Here is a 26,439-nt window from a genome sequence, read left to right as displayed (position 1 = left end):
AGTGCGAGACGTATACACTGCAGTATTTATTTATTAGATCATTCAACTTTAAAACATTTAAAACATTAAATATTGATATTACAAGTATAGTAAATAATAATAAGTTCTTCAGTACTAAGCGCTATAATAGATAAACAACTCGTGTCATAAATGTTAATCTTTGATCAACATTTTCTTGGTTGGCAAATATTGATATTGATATGTAAATATTGTACTGTATATTTTGTTATTTCAGTATATTACGTATAGCTTTATATAGCTCTATAGAATGTCATAATGTGCTTTATATTATAACCTACAAAACGTAATTATATACCTACTTATACAACAATAAACATTAAACATATATGCTTAACCATTGAAACATACAATAAAGAATTAAAGTAACAACAAATGACCTAACCTTAGGTATGCCAAAAGCGTTTAATAAAAGAGTTAATTTAGAGTTTTAACTTTCAACTTTACAGTTACTTGCAAAGCTGTTTACATTAGTTGTACAATGTCACAATGAATATATGATGCGTGTGTAAAAGTGTTGAAAAAAATGTATTCTTGATTTTCCTACCATAACACATATGTTTGGAAATCTGAACACTGAACCTTTTATTAATTTTAAGGTAGCTAGACACCTTAAATAAGTTTAAGAAATTGTTAATATGTTTTGCTACATTTTCTCATCTTTAGTAAGTAGCAACTTAGATGCGTTAGAACGTAGTGACTAGTAGGTGATATTAAAATGTCAATATAAGTTAAATTATTAGAAAAAGTTAAAATTAACTTAACTTGAACTGGCTTGTTTATTTTATTTTGTACCTATATTCATCTTATACATCGCTGTTCTTATTCCACGCAGTGCTATTTCGTATTATTAATGCATTGTGATAACCGCCGCGCCGTCGACACAGCGACGGCATCCGTCAGTTAATTGAGTAGATTGTATTATATTACAATAACAATATTATTATAGTAATCGTGTACGAATGTAGCCGGCGACAGGGCAGTTTATTGCGCAGCGAATGACGACGGAAAGAGGTCATCGCCTCGGAACAAACAACAATACAAACAACGCGACGACGGCGATCGGTTGTCGGGCCGACTCGGTCGTGTAGTGCGTTCGCGGCGGCGGGTGTGTTTGAGTGCAGGGTCGGGGTGGGGATTTACGAGTAAGTGGAAGCACGGCGAGGCCGACATGTGCTCCCGCCGATGCCTAAGCGTGTCGCACTAACGTCGTGCCCGTGATGTGTTAATGAGTTATTGCGTGTGCATACGATTATCTCTGCTACTATTATTATTATTATTTATAAAGTCGTCGGACCGCAGCTGATTGCTGATATTTTAATCACATATTATACAACAGTACTGATCAACCACGTACACGGACGTCGTGAACAAAATATCATAATAATATTTTACTGTCGCGCCGCACGCCAGCCGTTCACCGACGACGACATTTTTCTCCCGCAATCGGGCACACAACAGTACCAAATAATATTTTTAATAAATAAAAAAAAAACCGATCGCCTGTCACAAGCCTACCTACTTACCCAAAGGGAACATACGAGTTCATCTGCACGAGCTTCCGAGGTTTTTCCGACGGCCGTTGCTGTCACGACGAATGGCGATAATGAAATAATAATAATAATATTCATAATCATCACCGTACGACGAGCAACTTATCGTCGGTATCAGACGTACATTGTCCGGCCGTTGTGAGGCTCTCGCGGTGTCATCGCCGTTTCGCGGTCGTCGTCCGTTTTTCGTCCACGCACAGGCCGTCCCAGCGGCGCCGGTGGTCACGGACCGATGGCGGCCACCACTATGGTCGGTAACGGACGGACCGAGCTCGACGGGACGTACGCCGGACGCTGCAGCGTCGATCCGCCTGACATCGAGGTAAGCTAGTTTTGAAGATGTTGTATGATAATATTATTATAAACACGCGCGCGAAACTGAGATTTGACCTACCTGTTGCCGCGAAAATTCAGAACGTCGAACACAAAGTTTTTCATAACTTACAAGTGTGGGCGTAGGGCTTGGAAGTTATAGGAGCTATTAAAAGAAAAACGTACACGAAAAATAATATTGTAAAATATGCAAAAAAAAAAATTTATTAAATCTTCAAAATTTAAAAAACTAAAAAAAAATTATATGTGTTGCGTTATTCAATTGCACTAAAATAATTGGAAAATATGGAAAAATTGAATACTTCTAAATTCTAATATAGTGGAAAACTTTTTGCATTTCAGCAGTTTATTGAACTGTAAAATAGTTAAAAAAATATATTCTTAAGAATATAATACCTATAATTAATATACTTTAAATATTAGTATGCGATAGAGATTAAATGCATATCGCACTGTTGTCGTTACATTAATAGTCGACTGAATGCGACGATAACAATAAATACGGACATGCATTAATTAATGATATTAAGTTTTATATTCAATATTATTATTAAAATACACAGCTTAAGAGAGAAAATTATCTTTTTTTTTAGGAAATAGTTATAAATATGCATATTGCATATTATGTGTATGAGAATCAAAAATGTACATTTTCGATTTTCAATTTTTAAACTCATCATTGTTTAGCAGCTCAGATTTCTAGCTTGGTTTTCTATAAATCTAGAGCATAATATACAATAATTTTACTCCTACAACTTTCGAGCCCTACTGGCTATTTGAAAATATGAGTGTATGTATGACAATATTACTATTTATGTCGAAGTCAGACTATATAGTACCTAATCAACAATTTACGCAGGTAAACCTGCAAGTTATAATAATAATATTGCAAACGTATTACCGAATGACCGCGATATCTGCAGCACAGAAACTTGATTTATACTATATTCACAAGATTAATGAAAAAGTTCAAGTAGAAAAGTTGGTAATAATTCTAAATCAACGTAATAGCGCGTATTGAACAAAGCGTGAATATATTGTATAGTAATGTTTCCCAAAGGGTGTGCCTTGGGATTTTAATGGCGTGGCGGCGACAATTTGAACATTTTTTACTAAATAATAATATTATAATATGATTATATTTATATAATATTTTATTAAGTGTCCCGTGATTTATACTAATAATAATGTGCCACGATGGAAAACATTTTGAGGACCACTATTAGTAGTATAGAACCAAGTATAGAACCTATAAAAAAAATTGATAAGTTTGACTGGAAAAATTTGATAATTTTTACATTGAAAGTCCCAAACTGATTGTTGTGTAAGTTGTGATACTATGACGATTAGGTGTCGCCTGTCTCACAATCGAAATCATTTGATATTAATACATAGCAATAATAAATAAATTAATAGGTAGGTAGGTACCTACCTACCTAATTATGTTTTAAGCATATTATCTTCTTTTAAATTATAATATTAATGTTCATTTAAGAATTAAAGAATTTAAACATTAAAACATTTTATAATTACATTTTCGTAGTAAATTAATTCAAGAACGAAAAGGATGAACAAAAATTTAACTTTACTTTGTAATGAGAACATTAATTTTATATAGGTAGGTACAATATATGCGCTGAACAACGCTTGAATATACAACGCTATTGATATTTTAGTTTAAAATTGTAATAATATCTATGTTATCTGTAATATGTGAGTGTGATCCACTGATATTTGAACTAAACTTTCAAATTTCAAATTCTATTTTTTATTGTCGCTGTGTAGGTACAGATTGTATATATTATATATATTATATAATTATATTATAATTATATAATTATATTACATATATATTCGGATTGTATTATTGTGTATATGTGTTTGATTTTTGATTGGAAAATTGTAATTCATTATAAGGCAAGTTTATTAAGTTTATAGATCAGGAGTGTTGTAAACCGATGTTGCGTAATGCAGGTACTTACTAAAATACCTTTAAAATTAGTATTATAGAAAATAATATTTAATGGGCATTTTTGTTGGAAGTCAACGTTTCAAGTTTCCACGATCTATAGTTTTCATCAAACATTTGTGAAAAGTTTTATTGAATATGAGTGATAGGTACAACTATAAGAAATTATATATCATAACAGATGTCACCAATCATCATCGTCATCAATATCATCAAATTAAATATAACAATAAGATAACAAATTTTAATTAATTTACGGCTAAAATTATTTTATTATCAAGATAGTTTTCTGATTAGATTACGAACATCGCGACCCATTAGAAATATTTCGAGACCCAGTCTTGGGTCGTGATCCATTGGTTGAGAAACTATATGGATTATGGGTATACAAATTTTAATAAGCCAAGTTCTATAATATATAAATTATATAGTAAATAATAAAAAATAAATCAAAAATCAGGTGTCTATATAAATAAAACAAATTTTTTTGTTACAATATATTTACTTATATTGCAATCTGTTAACTAAGTTTTTTACAATACAATTTAATCGTTTAGCAGGTCCTGCCCACCATTTGCGTTTCAAACGCCTAAAAATTAGGGTAAAAAATAAAAATGTATTTCCTTTGGGTAAACATAATGTTGACCCGGGAGAGTTAACTTACAAATTTTAAAAAATGATGGGAAAGTATATACCATACAATTGGGTGAGTTGAACACCGGCTTCAATGTTACACCGATACGTAATTTTTATTGGTCTACAGTTTATACTATAGTACATATATGTATTATTATGGATTTGTATTTTTTTGGGCCATGATCTACATTGGTTTTTTTCTTCAGGAGCTTCTCCGGTTAAACCCTAGGCCGTTAGCCAACTGTCAATGGACAACTACTGTGGCCAACGATGGTGGTACGACAGCAGGAGGAAAAGGTGTTGGATTGATGGCTGCCGCCGGATCCGGACTGGCCAGGGCCCGGGCTATAGTCAAGCCGTCCGCGGCAACAGTCGTCGACCGTCATCACTACAAACGGAATTCTTCGTATTCCGAGGTGTGTACACGTCACAATTTATAATATCGAGTGTTTAAAATTAAGATTATTGTTTTTGCCAAGAAGAAAATGCATGTTAAATACTAAGCATCACGCAGTCCTGTTGACTATAACAACTTCTCTAACCTACGTGATCGGTAGGTATATGTATTATTATAAAAAATGCTATAAAACGTTTCTATATAACACTGAAAACGTGCTTAAACTTAATCCCCATTTATTTAGGGACTTTGTGCGTAAGCAAAGGTTTACCAATGGTATTCCTAACGCTGTCCACCTCAATGATCAAAGTGTCACAGATCCACAATCCATCTCTAATCTTTTCTCATCTTCTTTAACTCGGTCTATGTGCTTTCCTCAATGAGTAGTCTGCCTGTAATTCCATTGGCACAGCATATTTTTCTGACTGCAGCTTTAGTGTTGATGATGTCGAGAGTGGGTTAGCTGCGCTAAAAAATGTAAACTCCGTTGATCCTGATAGTTTATCTGGGACTTTTTTGTATAACATCAGATCTGTCCTCTGCTTTCCTCTATGGTTAGGTTTAGGCGCTCTATGGACGATGGAATTTTCCCATATATGCTAAAGATCAGTTCAGTCACCCCTGTGTTCAAATCTGGTGACAAATCTGACGTCGTGAATTATCGGCCCATCTCGATTCTTAGTCATATTACAACCTCTTTGAACACTTATTGCTAAAATCCATTCAGCCTTCGGTTGACTCTATACTAGTCGATGAACAATATGGCTTCCGGCCTGGACGTTCCGCCGTTTCAAACTTTATTGTATTAAATAATTTTGTCCTCGAGGCATTGGAAGATCGCTCCCAGGTAGACGTGGTTTTCACTGATTTTGCGAAAGCATTTGACCGTGTCGACCACGTCATCCTGATCGACGTTCTCTATAAGTCCGGTTTTGGCGAACCTATTTTATCCTGATTTAAATCATACCTTTCCGATTGTATGCAGTGGGTTAATGTGCTTGGGTTAAAGTCTGCTGCTGTCCATGTTCCATCTGGTGTTCCCCAAGGTGGTCACTTGTCCCTCTTGCTTTTTTCATTATTTGTAAATGGAATTGTGAAGGCTGCTCCTAAATGTAAATTCCTAATGTTCGCAGATGACCTGAAACTTTTCCGTAAATTAGAATCTGAAGCTGACTGTGCCACGCTTCAGAATGAGTTAGATTCCGTTAGCTTATGGTTTAAAATTTAACACTCTTGACCTCCAATTTAATATTAATAAATGCAAATCTATGTCTTTCGCCAAGTTTCAGGTGGCAATCGATTATTCTTACACTATCAATGGTTCAGTGGTTGGCAGAGTTACTAGTAATAATTACTTGGACATTCTTTTCACTGCTGATCTTAACTTCCACCCTCACATTGATTACATCTACTGCCGAGCCTTTAAGTCACTTGGCTTCATAATGCGCACCATGAAAGAGTGCAAACTGTCTGAATCTCTCAAGACTGTCTATTGCTCCTTAGTTTAAAGCTTACTAGAGTATACATCTGTGCTCTGGAACCCTTTTGTGGTAAATGTTTCTTACCACTTAGAGCGAGTTTAAAGGCGCTCTTTGTCGTCCGCAGCATACATGCTAAATATTGTCCATCCTCCTCATTAGTATACTCCAGTATTGCACGCACTTAACCTTACATCCTTAGCAGACAGACGCGTTAAAGCTAACCTAGGCTTTTTGGGAAAGTTAATCGATGGTTCTATAAATGCTCCTTCACTGCTCACACAAGTAAACTTTAAAGTTCTACATCGATCCACAAGATCTCGAGTTCCTTTTAAAGTACCTTTCCATTGCACCAATTACGGTAGAAACAAACCAATTGACCGCATGATGCGTTTGGGTAACGAGGACCCCACTTTTCTCTGTTCACCTTAATTTGGTGTTGTTGACTTTGTTGTATCTTTTTATTATTTTGTTATATCATGTATATAATTTTAGTTGTGTCCTAATTATTATAATTTATAGATATTTATTGTACCTGTAATTTTGCTGTATTTTTTAGATTCTGAACGAAGTGATGAATGTATTGATTTTACAATGATGTGGGTTTTTTTTATTTGTGCCTGTGTACAGCATAACTAGTCGAAATAATGCTTCGATTTCAAACTTTGGGGGTGGTATCCGATGTAAAAGTGAATATCCTTGGTGCATTATAGAGGTCAAAAGTAAACATTTTCCAACAGTTTTCAAAAAAATCGATATTTTTATATGGTTGTAATTCAAAAACTAATCAATGTAAATACTTGAAATTTTCACAAAATGTTTATGTTAGTGTTATATATATACAGTTTAATTTTCAAAAAGTTTTGACTTTTTTTGAGGTATTTATAAACAACTGATATTTTAAATTTTTCTGAAAATTTTTTTTTGAAGTGTCGATAAAATTTTTATAGCCCTATCAAAATACTTGAAAATTTAATACAAAGTTCCTCATAAGTTATTCTTATAGTAATTTAAAAATTATAAAAATACATAGGCACGATTTTTTTTTATTAGTATTTGAAGTTCAAATATTGACTTAATACGTAAAAATCACGAAAATTCGTAAATTATTTTATGCTAAAAATTCATAAAAAATTTTCCTTTTATACCTAAGATTTGAAAATTTAATACAAGGCTCCTAAAATATTTTTACAATAGCAGTTGAAAAATCAAGAAGTGTATAGTCACATTTTTCTTTATAAGCATTTAAAGTTCAAATTTTGTCTAAATACGTAAAAATTACGAAAATTCGCAAATTATTATAAGCTAGAAATTCATAAAAATTTTTTTTTTAAATCTAAGCTTTGAAAATTTAATACAAGATTCCTTACAAATTTGCCAATCTTTATCACAAAAAAAATGTCCACCGGAAATTCAAATTAAATTTTTATTAGCATTTGAATTTCAAATATTGATAAAAATTCGTCAAAACCATGAATATTTGCAAATTATTTTGTTGTTCAAAATTCATAATATTGTTTGTATTTATATCTAAAGTTATAAAATTTAACACCAAGTTTCCCATAAGTTTTGCTTCAAATAGCTATAGAGAAAATTTGAAGCGTCATTATAGGAAAAATGTTTTGAGCGTTTGAGTTTTAAATTTTTATGAAATCGCGTATTGATAACGATTTATCCTCAAACCAGGTATTCGTATATCTATGATAATATAAGGTATTATGAATTATGATAACTGCATGATAACTACACTAATTGATTAACCATGCCATATGCAAAATGTGTCTTAATTGAAAAATAAAATATTTGTTTCAAAATAGAATAAATGACAATATTTAAATATAATATATCCTAGACTGACAAATCATCTCCGTTCAGAATCGTTTTTCGTATACAATGATACCTATCATTGCATTCAAATTTAATCCCATCCATTACAGTAACCTACTGTACAGCAGAGCGACATCCATGACTTACCCGCTTTTTTTTTTTTTGTTGCCATCGCCCCTTGTAAATGTTAGTTATGTTAAATTACTGTATTATTGTTGTGTGCTGTACTAAATAAGGAATTTTTATTCCGTAAATTAATTAATAAATAAATAAAAACCATTAAAAACGTAACATAATATGAATATACAAGTATGTGATATAATATTAAATATACTAATATACTCTATAGGTATTTATTTAAATCATTTTCCCGACAAAAAAATGTGCAGAAAAAACATAATTTACTAATATGTATGAAAATATATCTTTAGTTAATGTTTAAACTTAAAAATATTTTACTACAATATAGTTTTTTATATCATAATAATACGTTTTTTTTTCAAAGAAATATTGCGTCTGTCTATATTATATTATACGACGACGTGAATACGTGATCAAACGCATTTCGTGGTCGAATGATGATAATATTGTTATCTGTTGGATGTTTTAGTTTTTAAACTAGGTATATTAAAAATGTTAAATTTTGAAGGCAGCATTGGTAGTGTAATAATAATAATTTATAAATGTATAATATATTATTAGATAATACTACATTAAATATATGATAGTGAAAATATTTGGATACCAAATATATCTTATAGACCTTAGCATTATTATTTTTAGTTGCAACTAACTTATATCAGAAAAATTATGCAGATAGCAAATATTAAAAGGAATATATGATATTTGGACTAGCAACAGAAAGTTTGTCCCTGTTTTTCAAACTGAAACTTAGTAAGCTTCTGATCATTAGTTCCAATATTATATTGTAAGTGTTTGTATAAATGTGAACATAATAATAATGAAATTTAAAGATTAGAACATTATCTGCCTTTTTTAACAGGTTTTTTTAGGTACATCAGGAAATGTTCACCTTTACCCTACCATAGGGGAATTTTTTATGATATATGTTTCATGTTTCATAATATTAAAAAATATCGATTTTCAATAGTGGCGGCTCGTGGTGTTCAAAGTAGGTGGTGTGAGATTATAGCAAAATTGTATTTAAAAAAAAAATAGTCAGTTCTAAAAAAAATTTAATTAGTAAAATATTTATTACCATTTTAAATTTTGATATACAGTTTTAGAAAACATTATTACGTATTAAATAGGTATAGTAATAAGTAATATTAGGTTTTTAATAATCTGTGATAATTTTAAACCAGCAATATAGGCCTTCTTAATGTTTTAATATTATATTTTCATATAGTGTATTGTGTATGTAAAGAAAACTTTTTCCAAAAGATAATCAACCGAATTCATGATTAAAATATAATAAAAATAACATAATGGCCTAGGTGAAGCAAAAAAACGCTGTAGTACACAGTATAATCATTTTTGTTGCTAACAACAACTGAAAACAGTGACAATTAACATTTTAATTTGGTAAAATGGAATAATACATTAATTAGGATAATATTAATGATAAAAATAGAAAAACGGAGGAGTTTTCAAATTAAAGCCTATGAAGCGCGATACCGTGTGTGTGTTCATCACGTGTGGTGACGACGCAGTGACGAGTGTGCAGTAGAAGTTGCACACCAATGTCGCATATAATTAATATATAACTGCCGATTCTCCATTTGACAACCAAATGTATTTTGCATGGACAGACACGGTGTTCAGTCTGAGCACTCTGAGCTGCACACCAATTAAGTGTATTTGTTACATAACTCTATTAAATTTTAGAAGTATAATAATAACTGTCGTGTTTTGGTTTTTAAAATTAAATTTTTTTATTTAACAAATATAGTTTAACAGGTATTGTAATAAAATTAATTTATTATTATAATACATTTTCACTATTACGTATATGTATATCTATATTGATCTATGTGGTGTGCATACACCTGCAGTCTGCTAATCTAATCTAGGCACGAGCCGCCACTGATTTTCAATCGATAATTTCAAAAGACATTCTTTTGCTCTAGATTTCAAATCGTTCGATGTATCTTATTTCCTGATACAATATATTGTGACTTGTGAGTCAACATATCAACTATTGGTTTTGATATTTTATTTTTTACACAATTTTTTAAAACCGAAGAAATGTTGTTTCAGACTTTGATGGGAAATTAGGTACCTATTATAAATGACACAGAGTGATCGAAAAGTCGTGCATATGCATATTATACATATACATACATGGGTATTAAGTTATTATTGTAACTATGTGAGTCATTGGGTCGTAGGTTATCGTACTTATTTGTTTGTGAATAATATGTGCAGGATACTGCAGGCGTCGTGGATGGGTGTGCCAGCGGCCTGTGGAATAAGTGGTGGACAGACATCAAACCCAGCACGCTACGAGGTGGCGAGAAGGCGGCTGTTCGCGAGGCCCGGCGTTGCCTCAAATGTGCACATGCGCCGTGCCAGCTGTCGTGTCCAACATCCATTGATGTCAAGTCATTTATCACAAGTATCGCTAATCAGGTATTGTTGATGACAATTTTTTCATGTGTGTGTGTGTCTATTTAAACGACATAAGTAAGAGATAATGCGTGAAAATTAAAATTAAAATAAATGATTATTCTACCTTCAATATTTACGTGGGCCGAAGAAAATACGTGCAGACTACAATCGTCAAATCGTTATAATAACAAATAACAATAGTAATATAATCAATCACAACAGTAGATAGGACGTAGATGTAGGTACTATGCAGAATTGTGCTTTACATTACAGGTAAATGAAAAAAATAAGAATAATATTAAGAATAATATCAGACTAGAATATTATCTAACTTAATAATAAATAATCATGCATACTAATACGAATATATAATATGTCTATTATGTCCATATTATGCCTATTGGTATGCGATATTTTTGAAAATTATAAGTTCAACTTAAACTGTATTAATAATAAAATAATTAATTACTACCACGATTTAAGATAGTATGGTTGCCTGACGACCTATGATAAGATCGTTTTAAACTGACAACCAAATTAAATAACCAGAACAGCTGAAAAATTGACCACTAGCGCTTGCGACATGATGTGTGCCACTCGCCAGTCGCCACTCTGCACGGTATTTGAGCTTATAAACTATAGCCACTGTTACATTCAAGCGCTAGTGGTTAATTTTCCAGCTATTTTTAATAGTTATTTCAGTAGACACGTCTTTATCATGATTCGTTGGGCAACCATACCAGTGCCGCAACAACCGGGGCGGATGGCTAGCATCGGGGCCCCAACCCCAAGACTCAAGGGGGGCCCATTATAGGTGTAACCTGGAAGGATATTTTTAATTCTAAAGAATTAAATAAAATCTGAGATCATTTAAAATGTTTAACACAGTTAGTTGTGATGTCAATAAAATAGTAATAATCAATAATTAATAGGTACGTACTATAAGTGTGTAGTACGTGCAGAACTGCAGACCATGCAGTCCGCACTATATTTTTTATGTAGATAATATTATGTAAAAATAGCATTAAATACTCAACAAACTGAATTTTTGTACCACATATTGTGAAGTATTAAGTCCTTGTATTATATATCTCACTTTACCAGTCACAGTTGCATTAGTGGAACATATTATATTTTCGAAGCTTAAATTAATTAAGAATTATTTAAGAAATTCAATGGGTCAAAATCGTTTGTCAAATATTGCTTTGTTAAACATTGAAAAAGAACAAGCTAATATCCTAGATATGGACAAAATCATATTTGTTGAAACCAAAGCAAGAAAAGTTAACTTAGTTAAATAATTATATTTAAAATTAAAAATTTTTTTTTAAATTCTTTCTCAAAAAATGTTGTGCTATTATTATCTACTAATAGTAAATTACTATTAAAATATAACCATATAAATCATGTCAACAGTATTATTTCACTTAAAATAAATACAAATTGTGCTACCATTAAAAAAAAAAAAATAATTGACTACAAATAAATAATATATATAAGTGAGTTATTATAGGGCCACAGATTTACTTTGGAATCAAGGCCCAAAGATGCTAGTTGTGCCACTGAACCATACTATCTTAAATCGTGATTACTACTCATAAATTATAAAAGTATAAGTAATATTATGAATAATAGGTGAGCTAGCTGTCATCATATCCACTCAGAATGATTTTCCGTTAGCAATAATATTGTTGAATTTCAATCTTAATATCATTGAATTCAAATTTAACAAATCCATTAAATTCCATTTTCCCAACGATGAGCTAGGTAGGTACAAAGTTACACTTCAAAATTGCCATTATACAGCAGAGCAACTACTATCCTAGTAAGTAATTTATTTCCTTTACGGTTTTCACAAGTCTGTTGCCATATCATGCGATAACAGGTATTAAAAATTCTTAATTTTTGATTTTAATGAATAAAACTATGTATTTTGGTTTAGTTAATTGATAATTCCAACTGAGATAACATACAAATAGATTCGGAGTTTATATTAGATAAAAAGTTAACATAATAATGAACAAAAATTTATGAAATGTATCTTATTATTTGCGTCAATGTAAGTGCAACATCTAATAAAACGACAATATAAAATTATTTACCTATTACATGATGTAGGTAAACGTCAAAGATAAAAAAAAATTATTATTTGGGTTAGTATTAATATTTTTTAATATAAATAGGTACTAATTATAGGATTATAAAAGCACTAGGTATATATAAAATATAATCTTATAATCTGCTTAGGTATCTACTGGATTTAATTATAATTTAATAATTCTAAGTAGGTAGTATAGAAATAGTAATTAATAATAAATATAAACTTAAGTTAGAAATAATAACAGATTTACTTTTAGACAACAATATTTATAGATATTTATAAGTATTTACATTAGAATTAAATTAATTTATACAGAAATGATAAAACATAGGGTATTTAGTTAATTGGAAACAATAAAAATATCATTCAATCATTAATTTTAGATTAAAAATTTATTATTTATTAAACTACCTATACCTAGGGTTACCATACGTCCGGATTTCGTCCGGACAGTCCGGATTTCAAACACATGTCCGGATTGGCGTCCGGATTTGAAAAATGTCCGGATTTTACAAAGGTAATCAATTAACGTGGTTAAATTGATATAAAATGTTATATCAGGTGGCAGATTTTTGGGTTCACTCTGTATAAATGAATAATATCTAATAATAATAATAGAATTTGCCATGTGTCTGCCTGGCACTTCAGCTCCCGCCGAGCGTATTTTTTCAATGATGGGTCTATTTGGAGTGCTGAAAGAGGAAGATTGTCAATAACAGTTCTAAAAGAGCTGCTTAATATTAAAGCAAATTCTGATTTGACATGTTCACAATTTCATGATAAAATTAAAATTGACAAATGTTTTCTGAAGAAAATTAACACATCTGAAGAAAATGAAAAGAAAAAAGACGATGAAGAATATTGCGAATCAGGACCAAGCACAAACTAAATAATGAACTAATAAAAATTATTATGTAACACATTTTATAACATATTTAACCTAATTTATAGATCTAAATAAAATTGTATTAATGAAAGAACAACCCCCCCCCCCCCCCCCCCCCCCCGAAACAGAACTGATGTCCGGATTTGGTCTATAAACATTATGGTAACCCTACCTATACCTAATGAGTTAGGAAAATTATTCAACTTATCCGCAATTGGAAAATCGCTAATAGTTATCACTATTTACTTGAGGATTATATTAAAATTACGATAAATTATTAGAATATTGTATAACATGAAATGCAAATTCCACAGAACTATTATGGAGCCGCCAAGACAATCCTGTCGGATAACCCGGTGGGCTTGTCTTGCGGCATGGTGTGTCCAACGAGTGAACTGTGCGCTGGTTCTTGCAATCTGGCCGGATCAGATGGTGGACCTATCAACATTGGTGGACTGCAGCAATTTTGTTTGGAAGTAAGCATTGTGCTTTCTATACCATTGATCTATTGTCCCAATTAACGGTTCGGTATCGTCTCCCAGTTAACTTTCAAAGCTACAATAGTAAAGGCGCGAACTCAATGTCCTGTTCCGTTTATTCAATAGGTACGTGACTGGTAACACAACTTAGGTAACTCGTCAGTTCGTTACTAACACCGAGTTTCCACTACACCATGTTCTGATCAATGTATTTAATATAAAAATAAACTGTCAAGGAAACTTGACAGTAAACCAATATTTTTTTTACATTCAAGTAAGAATATAATATTCTTTAACATTACACGACATCGTGGTATTATAGTGAGAATCCAGCTTTAGCGACAAAAAACCTCACGAAAACCCACTCGTGATCAAGAGTTGTGAACGCCTTTTAATACCATTGTGGTAAATGACTATTCTTACTTTTTATTTTTGACTTATTTTAGATCTTCTGTTTTTTTTTTTTTTTTTAATACTTCTTAGAGCTTTAAACAATTTTAGTTTACATACTAGCTATAAAACTAATTATTTTAAAAAGTATAGGGTAATGGTCTTTTTATTTTTCAATTTTATTTAAAAACTAAAATCAAACTTAATCAGTTGGTTTAGAACAAAATTTTTCAAAATTTAAACATAAATTGTCTGATCGTCTACGAAAATTTTAGTTTTTTAGTTTGAAACATGAAAAAAAAACTCTAGTCGTTTTCACAGGGAATAGGGAAATTATTTTAGTACTATAATTTTTGTAAATCATATTAAACAGTTTCTTAAATTTACAGGTTAACCATTGATAAAAAATATTAACCTAGTTTCATTAATTAATATGAATAATTTACATTTTTTTTTTAACAATTTTATAGGTATAGTTATTTTTTAACGGAATTTTGGAGCTTTACTGCCTTATTTAAAATGGTTTTTTATTTTTTTATATGCTTCAAAACCTCTACTCAAGTCATGGTTTATAGAGGTCGAAAGAGGATTATCGTTAGTAGTGCACTCTTAATCTCGTTCAACTATAATTATCAAGACTTACGACCCTTTTGTTTGCGTTAGGCTGTTATCGATGAATATATAATTATAACTTAGGCCATATTGAGATGACGGCATCTCGCAGTTTTGTATTATTCCACGCGTGTGTTTAATATTTGTCCGTTATTTGGTAGAGTAAACAGTTTCAGTTAAAAGTACGTCTGTTAAAGCGTTATTGACTTCCCACGTCGCTGAAACCCAATTTCGGATTCACCGCTGCGTTGTGTATCGTGCCGTATCGATCAAACCACATTCTGATTAGACGTTTAACTTTTGGTATGGTGGTATAACCAAGTTAAAACTGAGAATACCAAGAATTGAATACGACTCAACTTATTTAAAACCAATATGGTAACCAGTTGTAACCATAGTTACCACGCATTCACGTCACATGACACATGACGTAGCTTTTTTAGTCCTGTTTTATCTCGTATATAATAATACATAAATACTTAGGTAATAAAATTATGGAAAAACGTTACTAGTTAATATATCTATGTGGCATGTGCACGTTTAGGTGTTCATGGACATGGCAGTGCCTCCTTCAGCTGTTTCATCGGACAGCGATGACAATGATGATGAGGAATGCGGAGATAAACCGCTAAAAGCTCGTGGCCAGAGTAAATTTGCGCCCATAACAGTGGTTGGCGCCGGTCCGGCGGGACTAACGTGCGCCACGTACCTGAACCGACTTGGGTACCGATGCGTAACTGTCTATGAATCGGGTTTGTACGCCGGTGGTCTTAGGTAAGTTCATATAGCTAATCTGTATATGGATTTCCGCCATAAGTATACCTTTTCCCTTTCCGATCAATCGTAGATTAGTGAATTACCTTATTTGCCTTATATAAATAAGCTAATTTATTTGCCAAAACCATAAGATTCACTTTTCCATAATTTCTTGCAATTTTTAAAACCACAACCAAAGTACATATTATAACGTACGTATGTATCACACATATTATATATAAATGTTATTTTCTAAATTTAAATTTTATCATAATTACATTGCTCATAGAAAAATAATTAATATTTACAACAAAATATTTAATTTACAAGACCGGATAAGTTAATGATAATTTTTAATTGAATTAAATTAAGTGGATAAAAAATATTTTAAATATTTAAGCTATAGCATAAATAAAAATGTTCATGCTATAAATATAAACGTAATAAATAGGTATAAAAATATTAAAAACAAAACAGTCTAGTTCAGTCAGTTTATCATATTATCAGTTTTACCGCAGTCAAATATCAGTTTATACTATAATGGTATCAATGTATCATATTTACCGAATTATAAAATAATAATGTATGAAATGTGCATTATTATATACAATTCATGCATTGAAAAATATCCCACTATACTATACCTACAGTTTTGATTCCTTAAGCTATAATTTTCATTATAATTATGTTATTATGAGCAATAACAAAATTCTTAGTGATAATAGATCTATGCGTGTAATTCTATGTGTATCAAAGTCAAAGTAATAACAACATTGGAAACATAATCACTTGAGATGATTTTAGGTAGTGCATCTATTAAGTTTTCGTTGTTATTAACGTTTCATATTTGTAGATCACACTGTATCGTGTCATTATTATTATAATATTATAATAGCATCAAATATCATGTTATGTATGTATAGTGCTTCTGAGATACCAGAGTACCGGCTACCGTGGAGAGCTGTCCGTTGGGAAATCGAGCAGATGGTCGAGCATGGTCGAGGTGGTGTTCACCTAGAGTATGGTCGTCGGCTATTTTCTTCCTCCTCCGGCGACAGTAGACCTGGTGACATTACGTTAAAGGTGCGTACCTACATATTAAACTTATATAGTAGAACCTTCCTTTAACACTTCTCCCTTCATAAGATAGAAATTTCCTTACAACGGAAAATAATAACAGTTTCGTATAACCTATAAATCCTGCATATTTCAGTCCTCTAAATACGGGAACTCTCAACGAAAAATATGTTTATATATCTGGTGATTCATTTATAAAAACGTTTTAACGCATCATGGTTAAAACGGCAATCAGTCGTCATCAATGTTTTTCGATCAACAGTTTAAGTATATATATATGTATATTATTTTATTATCCTCAAGGACATATTAGACGGACCAGATGGCGCGCAGGCTGTCTTCGTAGCAGTCGGCCTACCGGAGCCTCAACTTCCAGCTGATCTCTTCCGTGACGTTGACGTCAGTGGCACGATGACCTCCGCCCAACATCTGGGTGTGTACACATCTAAATGGCTGTTGCGCCAGACTTCAAGATACTCCAAGAGGTTGCCGGATGGCCGGGGAGGATGTGGTGGCGGTGGTTGTGGTGGAAGTACTGGTGACGGTGGCTGTGGCTTATTGAAGCCAGCCAACTCGCCCCTGCCACCAGACTTCAGAGGCAAAACCGTACTTGTGCTGGGTGCCGGCGACACGGCCATGGACTGTGCGACGGCTGCGCTCAGATGTGGCGCTCGTCGCGTCCGCATCGTCTTCCGGCGTGGTACGCCCGACGTGCGTGCCGTCCCGGAAGAACTGGAAGGAGCGATGCGTGAGCGTTGTGAACTGGTTCCACATTCGCAGCCTGTACGGTTTTTGTTTCGTAAAACTCCTGGTGGTGATATTGATCGGATCCGAGCTGTGCAGTTCCGCAGAACAGACATGGATGACCTAGAACAGCTGCAGGGCTGCTCTGACGACGAAGACCACTCTGCTGATGACTTGTTCGTGTTACGCGCCGATTGCGTTGTCTCAGCGTTCGGCTCGCGGTTACCACAAGAAGGTGAGTTTCTAACAATTGGATTCTTGATGTAGTTACTATAATGTTCGGAAATTTGGGGTGACATTGTCATATGTATTAATACTATTCTCACCCAAAACAAAATTCTAAATATGTCATCATGAAAGGGTTGAGTTGATGTAGGTATTAAAAATAATTAGGTGATTAGGTATACTTCATTAAATGAGTATATTGTATGGACGTCTCTTTGTTGCTAAATTCAGTGGCAGCAGCCCTGGCGCCATACGCAAGGGTGGACAGGCGCACCGGGCGAGTATGCGTTGATGCTCAAACCGGCCGCTGTGAATGGTGGACGGACGCTGATGATACTAGAGTGGATAATGAAAAACAGGAACCATTACGCGCCCCTCCACCGGTTTGGTGTGGTGGTGACGCTTCTTTCGCAATAGGATCTGAATCTGATCCATCACAAACTACGGTAGAGTCAGCAAATGACGGGAAAACTGCTGCATATTACATACATCAGTATCTGCAGGTAAACCAATAAATGTCAGTTTTGCATAAGAAAAACTCGAAATGCATATGATTATTTATTTTAATAATTAATAACATTTTAAATATACATTAAGTTAATTAAGTTTATTTATTTTATTTATTATTTTATTGAGTTTTCAGAAATTTCCTTAAATTTTTTTGTATTAATTATAATACTTGTTTAACTTATATATTTTAAATTAATAAAAAAAATTCACGCATATTTTGATAACTTTCCCTACATATATTTTGCATATTTTCTTGATTTTTATTGCATATTATATGACATATTTCAATAATTTTTAATGCATAGAAATCCACGCTATAGTTATTATACTATAGTTAGATAATAAAAATAGGTTTTGTCAAAAATGCCTCCTACTATTCTCTCTTGTTGCACACTAGTTTGTGATGATGGTTTAGGTCACTACATGATTATATTACCTTTATTTATGTAATCAATGGCCACATCAACTTAATCTAATCCTTTGTGTCTTATGGTCATTATTTATTTTTTCATGTAGGAGTTATATGGTTACCGAAGCCAAAATCATCAACCATCCGTTTCGAGGCCAATGTTGCCAGGATTCCGAACAGCAATCGACGACGTGGACTTATCTGTCCGGATGTGTGGACTGCGGTTCATGAACCCATTTGGATTGGCTTCGGCACCACCCACGACGAGCGCTGCGATGATCCGCCGAGCGTTTCAAGCTGGTTGGGCGTTTGCCGTCACCAAAACATTCGGACTGGACAAGGACTTGGTAACGAACGTGTCACCACGTATTGTAGGACTAGGTAGCCATGGTGTAGGAGTTGGTTCGGCTGCCAGTGGTGTAGGACTAGGTACTCTTGGTGCCGGAGACCCAGACGTTGCTAGAAACGCTTTTTTGAACATAGAATTGATTTCTGAAAAGACGGCCGCATACTGGTTACGCTCCATTCAGGAACTGAAACGCGACTTCCCACAGCACGTGAGTATAATAACAATTTACAGTACACGGTGATTAACCAAGCGTAATCACTAGACTTTTTCTTTGATGATGTATTTATTCAAATTCTGATATGAAGAATTTTTAAGTACACTTAAGAATCGTATTTTCAACTACGTATTTAGATATTGATTATACCATTTAACGAGTGCCTTGTAGTGCAAACTTATACCAACTTAACTCTTTCAAATGTGAAACACACATTTCTTTCTGTAAATTGTTTAGTAGATCTAGTCTTTTAAATCCCTAGATTTGGAAGATATCTAAATTGGAGTTGTGATGATTTGAAAATTATAGTAGTTATAGTATTAGTAAAATATTTTATAGTTTGTAAAATTCGTCAGGATACCTATAATAAAAACTCAATTCAATATTTAACATATTTTATAGTTTTTTCATATTATTTGTGAAGATGTAGGTATGCTTTGTGTTCAAATTTAAATCGCAATAGCTTATAAACTACTGAATACTGATATATATTTTGATTTAGAGTTTATACATGTAGATTAAATTAAATTAACATTTAAAAGAAAACTATCTGCTTAATAACTAACAAAAAAAAAATCATTTATCATTTGAAATAAGAAGATATAGATTCGTTCTATAAATGATATTAACAAAAATCTAAACAATTTTAAATATGGTCTTTTAAACTTAAAGATTCAAAAAGTTAGATATTGAATGAATTCATTTTATTGAAAGAGGAGTGATCATGCTGTTTATTTTTGACGGATTTTAATTTTTTCGGTCATTATGATGACAATGCCATTGACGTGCAAAACTACATCATTGCAGGTCCTAATTGCCAGCATAATGTGCGCGTATATCGAGAGCGATTGGACACTACTTGCCAGATTGGCGTGCGACGCAGGTGCTGATGCGCTGGAGTTGAACTTGAGCTGTCCTCACGGCATGGGTGAATCCGGGATGGGTCTTGCGTGCGGACAGGTATTAAATCAGCATATTTTAATTTATAAAACAAAACGTTATTGTAATGTTTTCAATAGGTAGTATACATTTATGTATTTATTAATTGATGCAATTAATAAGCAATACATTTTACAATTTAAAACAGTTAACGATATTAGATAACCTTCTAAATGCTAAGCTAATTCTGGAAAAGCAATTATTATCAACTAACTTCATATACAAAACTATAATATTAAAAATGTAAATAAAGATGAATTAAAAATAAAAACTGATACTAGTCAAATGAACGAAAAAAAACTATGAAAATTATATGGATGAAAAATAATTTTTACTTTTAAAATTAGTTTTACTTAAGTTATGTCTAAAAATTTCCAAAAATATGCGTTTACTGGATACAAAAAATATTAATATTTTTAAAAAACAGTAAAAAAATAAAGTACTTGACGTCTTGACCAAAATTTTTTTTCTAAAAATTGAAATTGCAAATTAAATTTTGAATTTTTTGGAAAAAAATGTTATTAAATTTAAAATTCCTATTTTTGGTGGTAATAAATAAAAACAAACAAATTGTATACTTACTGCACTTGTAATGTGAATACCTACAAATTACTAATATAAAACAAAAATGTTTCTTTAACATTTTCAAGTTTAATAATTGGTATATTTTGAACCAAATGAACTACAGTGGTCACTGCTTATTATAATTATTGATAAATTTTAAAAATCATGTATTGTTATCGAGAATTGTAAGCAAGTGCTGTATCATACTTTAATTATCGTTTAGTGATAAAAGTCAGCTTTGTAATCGGTTTTGTCTAGTAAATACCAAAATTACTAAATTTTAAGCGGAGACTATACTAGATATATTTAAATTTGGATAGCATTTTAACGAATTGTATTAAATCGGTTACTTCGTGTGTCCCACGTAGGATCCGGTGTTGGTGGAGAATATTTCGCGATGGGTCAAGCGGGTGGCGGTGCGACCGGCCAGTGATAGTGGGACGCCAACGGCAGTACCCGTGTTTGTAAAAATCACACCTAACGTGACGGACGTGGTGGCTGTGGCTCGAGCAGCTGTCCGACTCGGTGGAGCGGACGGGGTAACTGCGGTCAACACGGTCTCGGCTCTCGGCCCGTTGCACGTGACCGGTAACGATGGTCGACCGTGGCCGGGAGTTGGCAGACTCACTGCGGAAACACCAAGAACCACATACGGTGGCATGTCAGGCACGGCAGTCCGACCGATGGGATTGCGGGCAGTGTCAGCGTTGTCCCGTGCCTTAGGACCAGACAAATCAGCAGGCGGTGATGGAGGACCACCTGTTCAAATAATGGCCACAGGTGGAGTGGATAGCGCTGCGGCCACGCTCCAATACTTGTACTGTGGCGCTAAAGTCGTGCAGGTATAAGATGTTAGTGGTTGAGACGGTTATTCATCATAGTGAAAGCTGCAATGGCGAAATGTTAATCGCAAAATAAAAAAGGGTGAAAACTATAATAGCGAAAGTTATAATTGTAAAATCTAATACTAATTGATTTTTACTCTGGATAAATGAAATAAGTGAAAAATACATCATTGGTAGTAATTGAGGACAATTTATTAAGAAACGGTAACGTCGGGAGTATTTATTTTAAGAAAAGTATAAATGACAATACGAGTAACGTGTTATAAATCCCCATCATAATTTGTACATAATGATAAAATACAGAAGACGTATATAAATGAAGCAACGAAATAGATACATTTTTGAAAGGATTTAGAATGTCAGATTTAATATTTGTTTTATAAGTGATTTCTCGTATTTATTAGTGAGTTTACAACCTATAAAAAAAAGTTTTTTGAAGTAAATATAAACGATGAGCAGTATTGTACATGGCTTGAATAATTTAATCAGAGAAGACCTCTAAGAACCTGATCTACTCATACGTGATATTATACCAGTTAATGTCAGCAGTGACATGTCGGTTAAAAAACGGATTTTGAAGCCAACAGCGTTATAGTTTAATTATTTCATTATATTTACTAAACGTTATTAAAACATCAAAATAAAAAATAGTTGTGATTTACAAAACATTGTCTCATCCATAGTTATAATATGTTTACGTAAAAATGAGACTTCTTTTCTTGCCTTGAATTGTTTTATCATTACTTGAGATATTTTAGCTTGCGCTATTTATTTATATTCGCATTATAACTCCGTTATCATTGTATCTAGTTTCACTATTCTGGCATAGAAACCGGATATCCAATCATATTATGACTGTGCGGTAAATAGTTTTATTTCATTTCGCATAGGTTTGTAGTGCTGTCCAAAACCAGGACTTCACAATTGTCCAGGACTACATCACCGGGCTCAAGGCGTTGTTGTACATGAATGGTGTTGGCAGTAAAGAACGACAGGGGGGAAGTCATCGTCCAACAGCCGCACTGGTTAAAGACTCGATTGATCTGTCCGACGACTATGATATCTTTTCGACAGCAGCTGCGATGGCAGATAAAAGAGATGGTTTACCGATGTTTGGACCGTACCTGAAGGAAAAACGCCGCGAACAGGCGTGCAGTGCAGCAGCTGACATATCCATCCGATCGGGGGTTAAGTTGAACGTACCCAATGAGAAGCCGGAACTAGCGGTAACGGTTCTGGCAACGAAGGAGACCGATGACGGACTAGTTCCATCTCTAGTATCGACGCCAGTGGAACTGGTTGTGGGCCGCTCGCTGAAAACCGTTGGTGCGTACAAATCGCTCGATCGTCGTGCACAAGTCGTGGCGCTGGTCAACGAGGTCAGTATGCGTGTGATGTTCCCCATAATTTTAATCAAGTTACACTTGGAGAATCTTAAGTTGTTAAGCTAGATGTGTGAGTGATTTTGTGTTGGTTTTTTGGGATTCATAAGTTTCTCGAAGCCAAGTCGTAACCGAAATAAACTTAATATGAAGGAGGTAACTATACATTAGCCCGCATACAACTTAACTTTGAAAAGGTACTTAAAAATTCCAAAAATCAACTAATAACTACTTACATATCTAATATAGAGCTTTTAAATTTACTATTTGAATGGTGTATTCTAGACAGGATATAGGGGAGGGTCTAACTTCACCGATTTGTAAGTGGAAATATTATTATATACCTAATTTTCTTCTTGGGTTGATATGCGTATTCAGTCAGTTTTGTGAGTCCACGATGAAAATTTTCTCGTGGGTTAACTTAATTTCTATGTTCCTGTTCATTGGTTCATTTTCTGCTTTCGAGTATTCTATCGTCACACAATTTGTAGTCGACAATTAACATTGATTGTGCTAGCTTTATATTGCGTGACTCATCGTGTAAGCTTTTTGTATTTAGGATTCGTGCATCAACTGCGGCAAGTGCTACATGGCTTGCAACGATTCCGGTTATCAGGCGATTACAATGGACCCAAAATCACATGTTGTTCAGGTTCAACCCGACTCGTGTACGGGCTGCACGTTGTGCTTGACGGTGTGTCCAATTCCCGGTTGCATCAAGTACGTACCATGGCAATTGGCACCAGTGTTATAACCACAAATTGATATAAATATATCTCATATTAATACCCACTTGGTTTCTTACAATGTGTTTTATGTTAAATGAATCCACCTGGTTTAAAAGTGTCATCAATTTGAGAATTGTTTTTAAAAAATGTTCATTATGCACAGAGTAATTGGCGGTATATAACACACTAGAAAGATTGTATGTAGTATGGGCTAACAAATGTTATTAAAAAAAATATAAAACAATATTCAAATTTTAACTGGGAAATAAAAATGTAAAAATTACAAATTGTACAAATTATTATTGTGTTCATTAATAATAATTAATAACAATGAATTTTGTATTAAACCTAATTTAGTTAAACCTTAAATACATCATTAATGTGGCTAGGAAATTGTAGTAATATTCTACAATGTGCATTAGATTTTTACGAGACCTATCTTAAAATCGATTCTATATTTCTACATTTTTTAATCGTATAAATATAATTTTATAAGATAAATATTTTAAAAAATATAGCGAATCAATTCAATATTTTTAAATTATTTGTATGTGTCCAATGTTTAATGCTTCAAACTTGAGTTAAATATTTATGCATTTTATATTTGTTACTATATAAAGGTATACCTACATATAATTACCTATATCAACAACCTATCGTGACTTTTTTTATAACAAATTGTCTTTATGATTTTATATTTTTATAACATTGAACATTCGGTTATTTAAGGAACATTTGCCCTAATATTTAATACCCGTACCCCGTGATTTATCATTTATCCCATATTAGGTATGTTTTCCAATATATTAGCATATTACATATTATATATTTATATCATCTTGTATCTATTACTAGATAATATTAATATCTATTCATATCAAATTCTACATAATTTTAATATTCTTTCATATTTTGTTGATGACAATACAACTCTATGAACATGTTTAATACAGTATCGAAGCTGAAAATATATTATGCGATTTGTATAAACAAATTTATAGAGTTTCCGTGAGTTAGGTACTAGGCCGATGTGCATTTAATGGATCATATAAGATATTATACGCTATACTAATATTAACCTATAGATTGAACCACGGAGCTTGTAAGGAATGTAGTTACACACCTTAATAATATTCTATAAGAATGCTACTTCAAATTAGGGTTTAAGGACCACCAAGATTAACTTTCTTTTTTTTTAATTAAATATGAATATAAAAATTTGTTTAAAAAAAAAATAATACGTGACAACGAATGTACATTTTTATGTTTTTTTAAATATTCCATATGCATCCTTGGCTAAACACTCCTAGTCCTATATGATGGCTTAAATGGTATAGTTATAACTTATAATATTGTCGATATTTTTAATTTTTTTTGCAGCATGGTCGAAAAGACGGTACCACATGTGGTGAACCGCGGTCTGGGCCTCCGACAGCTCGTGTCTACGTACGCGTGTCCCAACGACGGTGAATACATTGGCCAGTAGAGTTGCTCCGAGGAACAGGATGACCGTGGCAGTGACGTGTCAGTGACGGTCACGACGATTACACGTATTATCGCCGCTAAAAATATATAACTTGCAAGCGTTTCCACGATCTATATCTTCGCTTGTTAAATGTTATAACTGAGTCGATCGCGTTCATTAATAATTATTATTTTTGTCCAAATCCAAACTATTAACAGCAAGTTAATACATGTATATACATGATATATTGAACAGATTATTAGTTAATTTTACCATAAAAATAGGATTATAGCTTATATAGTAACTACGTTATACTTACATTATTTTTACTAAATGTAACTGTAACTCGATTTAGTATAGACCTAGAAATAAGGTAGGTAAATACTATTATTGCATGTACGTAAGTTACCTATACCTACATTGTACACATTGGAGTTAGGTACTCATCACACCATTTACAGTCATAAATCATATTATATTTATATTATTATTCTATCAATTGTTTTAAATAATTTTAAATAAACACTTTATATATATATAGTGGTTATAGTATATAGTATATATATACTATAAAATATTGAGTATAATATAATATGATGTATAAAATTAGAAATTCCAATAGCTCATGCTTAATTGTGTTACTTAAGTGTCTAGTTTATAATAATAAAAATAATAATAGACAACTATATATTTGCTAGTTATTGAACTTCTTTAATTTAAAAATATTAAAGTACCTACAATTAAAATAATACGACCTATCAAGTTGTTAACAATCAGTTAACAATTAAAAAAGGAAAATAATTTTACTTTGGTAAAAATGAATCAAGTATAAATTTAACAGTACAAACTACTTGATGGCTAATCTAAATAATTAAATAAGTCAGTCTAGACTCAAGTTCAGTATTTCTATAATTTAGACGATGATTTTATATTTTAAAATTAAATAACAACAATAAAGCATGTATTTTCGAAACACACTTTG

The 26,439-nt window shown here is 32.5% G+C and overlaps 1 protein-coding gene across 1 annotated transcript; it reads left to right on the top strand.

Moving 5' to 3' along the window:
- Window positions 1-1,180: 1,180 nt before the first annotated feature.
- Window positions 1,181-26,147, top strand: su(r) (dihydropyrimidine dehydrogenase su(r)). The gene is made up of 14 exons (XM_089217781.1): window positions 1,181-1,893; window positions 4,716-4,925; window positions 10,600-10,803; window positions 14,084-14,245; window positions 15,795-16,024; window positions 16,930-17,089; window positions 17,387-18,062; window positions 18,284-18,555; window positions 19,079-19,528; window positions 20,342-20,494; window positions 21,406-21,879; window positions 22,773-23,261; window positions 23,824-23,984; window positions 25,373-26,147. The coding sequence occupies exons 1-14, from the start codon at window positions 1,804-1,806 to the stop codon at window positions 25,476-25,478; spliced, it is 3,837 nt and encodes a 1,278-aa protein (XP_089073907.1). The 5' UTR covers window positions 1,181-1,803; the 3' UTR covers window positions 25,479-26,147.
- Window positions 26,148-26,439: the final 292 nt, after the last annotated feature.

Source organism: Diuraphis noxia, unplaced genomic scaffold, assembly GCF_037042655.1.
Source record: "Diuraphis noxia isolate RWA-SAM2 unplaced genomic scaffold, SU_Dnox_SAM2 contig0001, whole genome shotgun sequence".
NCBI lineage: Eukaryota > Metazoa > Arthropoda > Insecta > Hemiptera > Aphididae > Diuraphis > Diuraphis noxia.
This window is presented reverse-complemented; position numbering and strand designations above follow the sequence as displayed.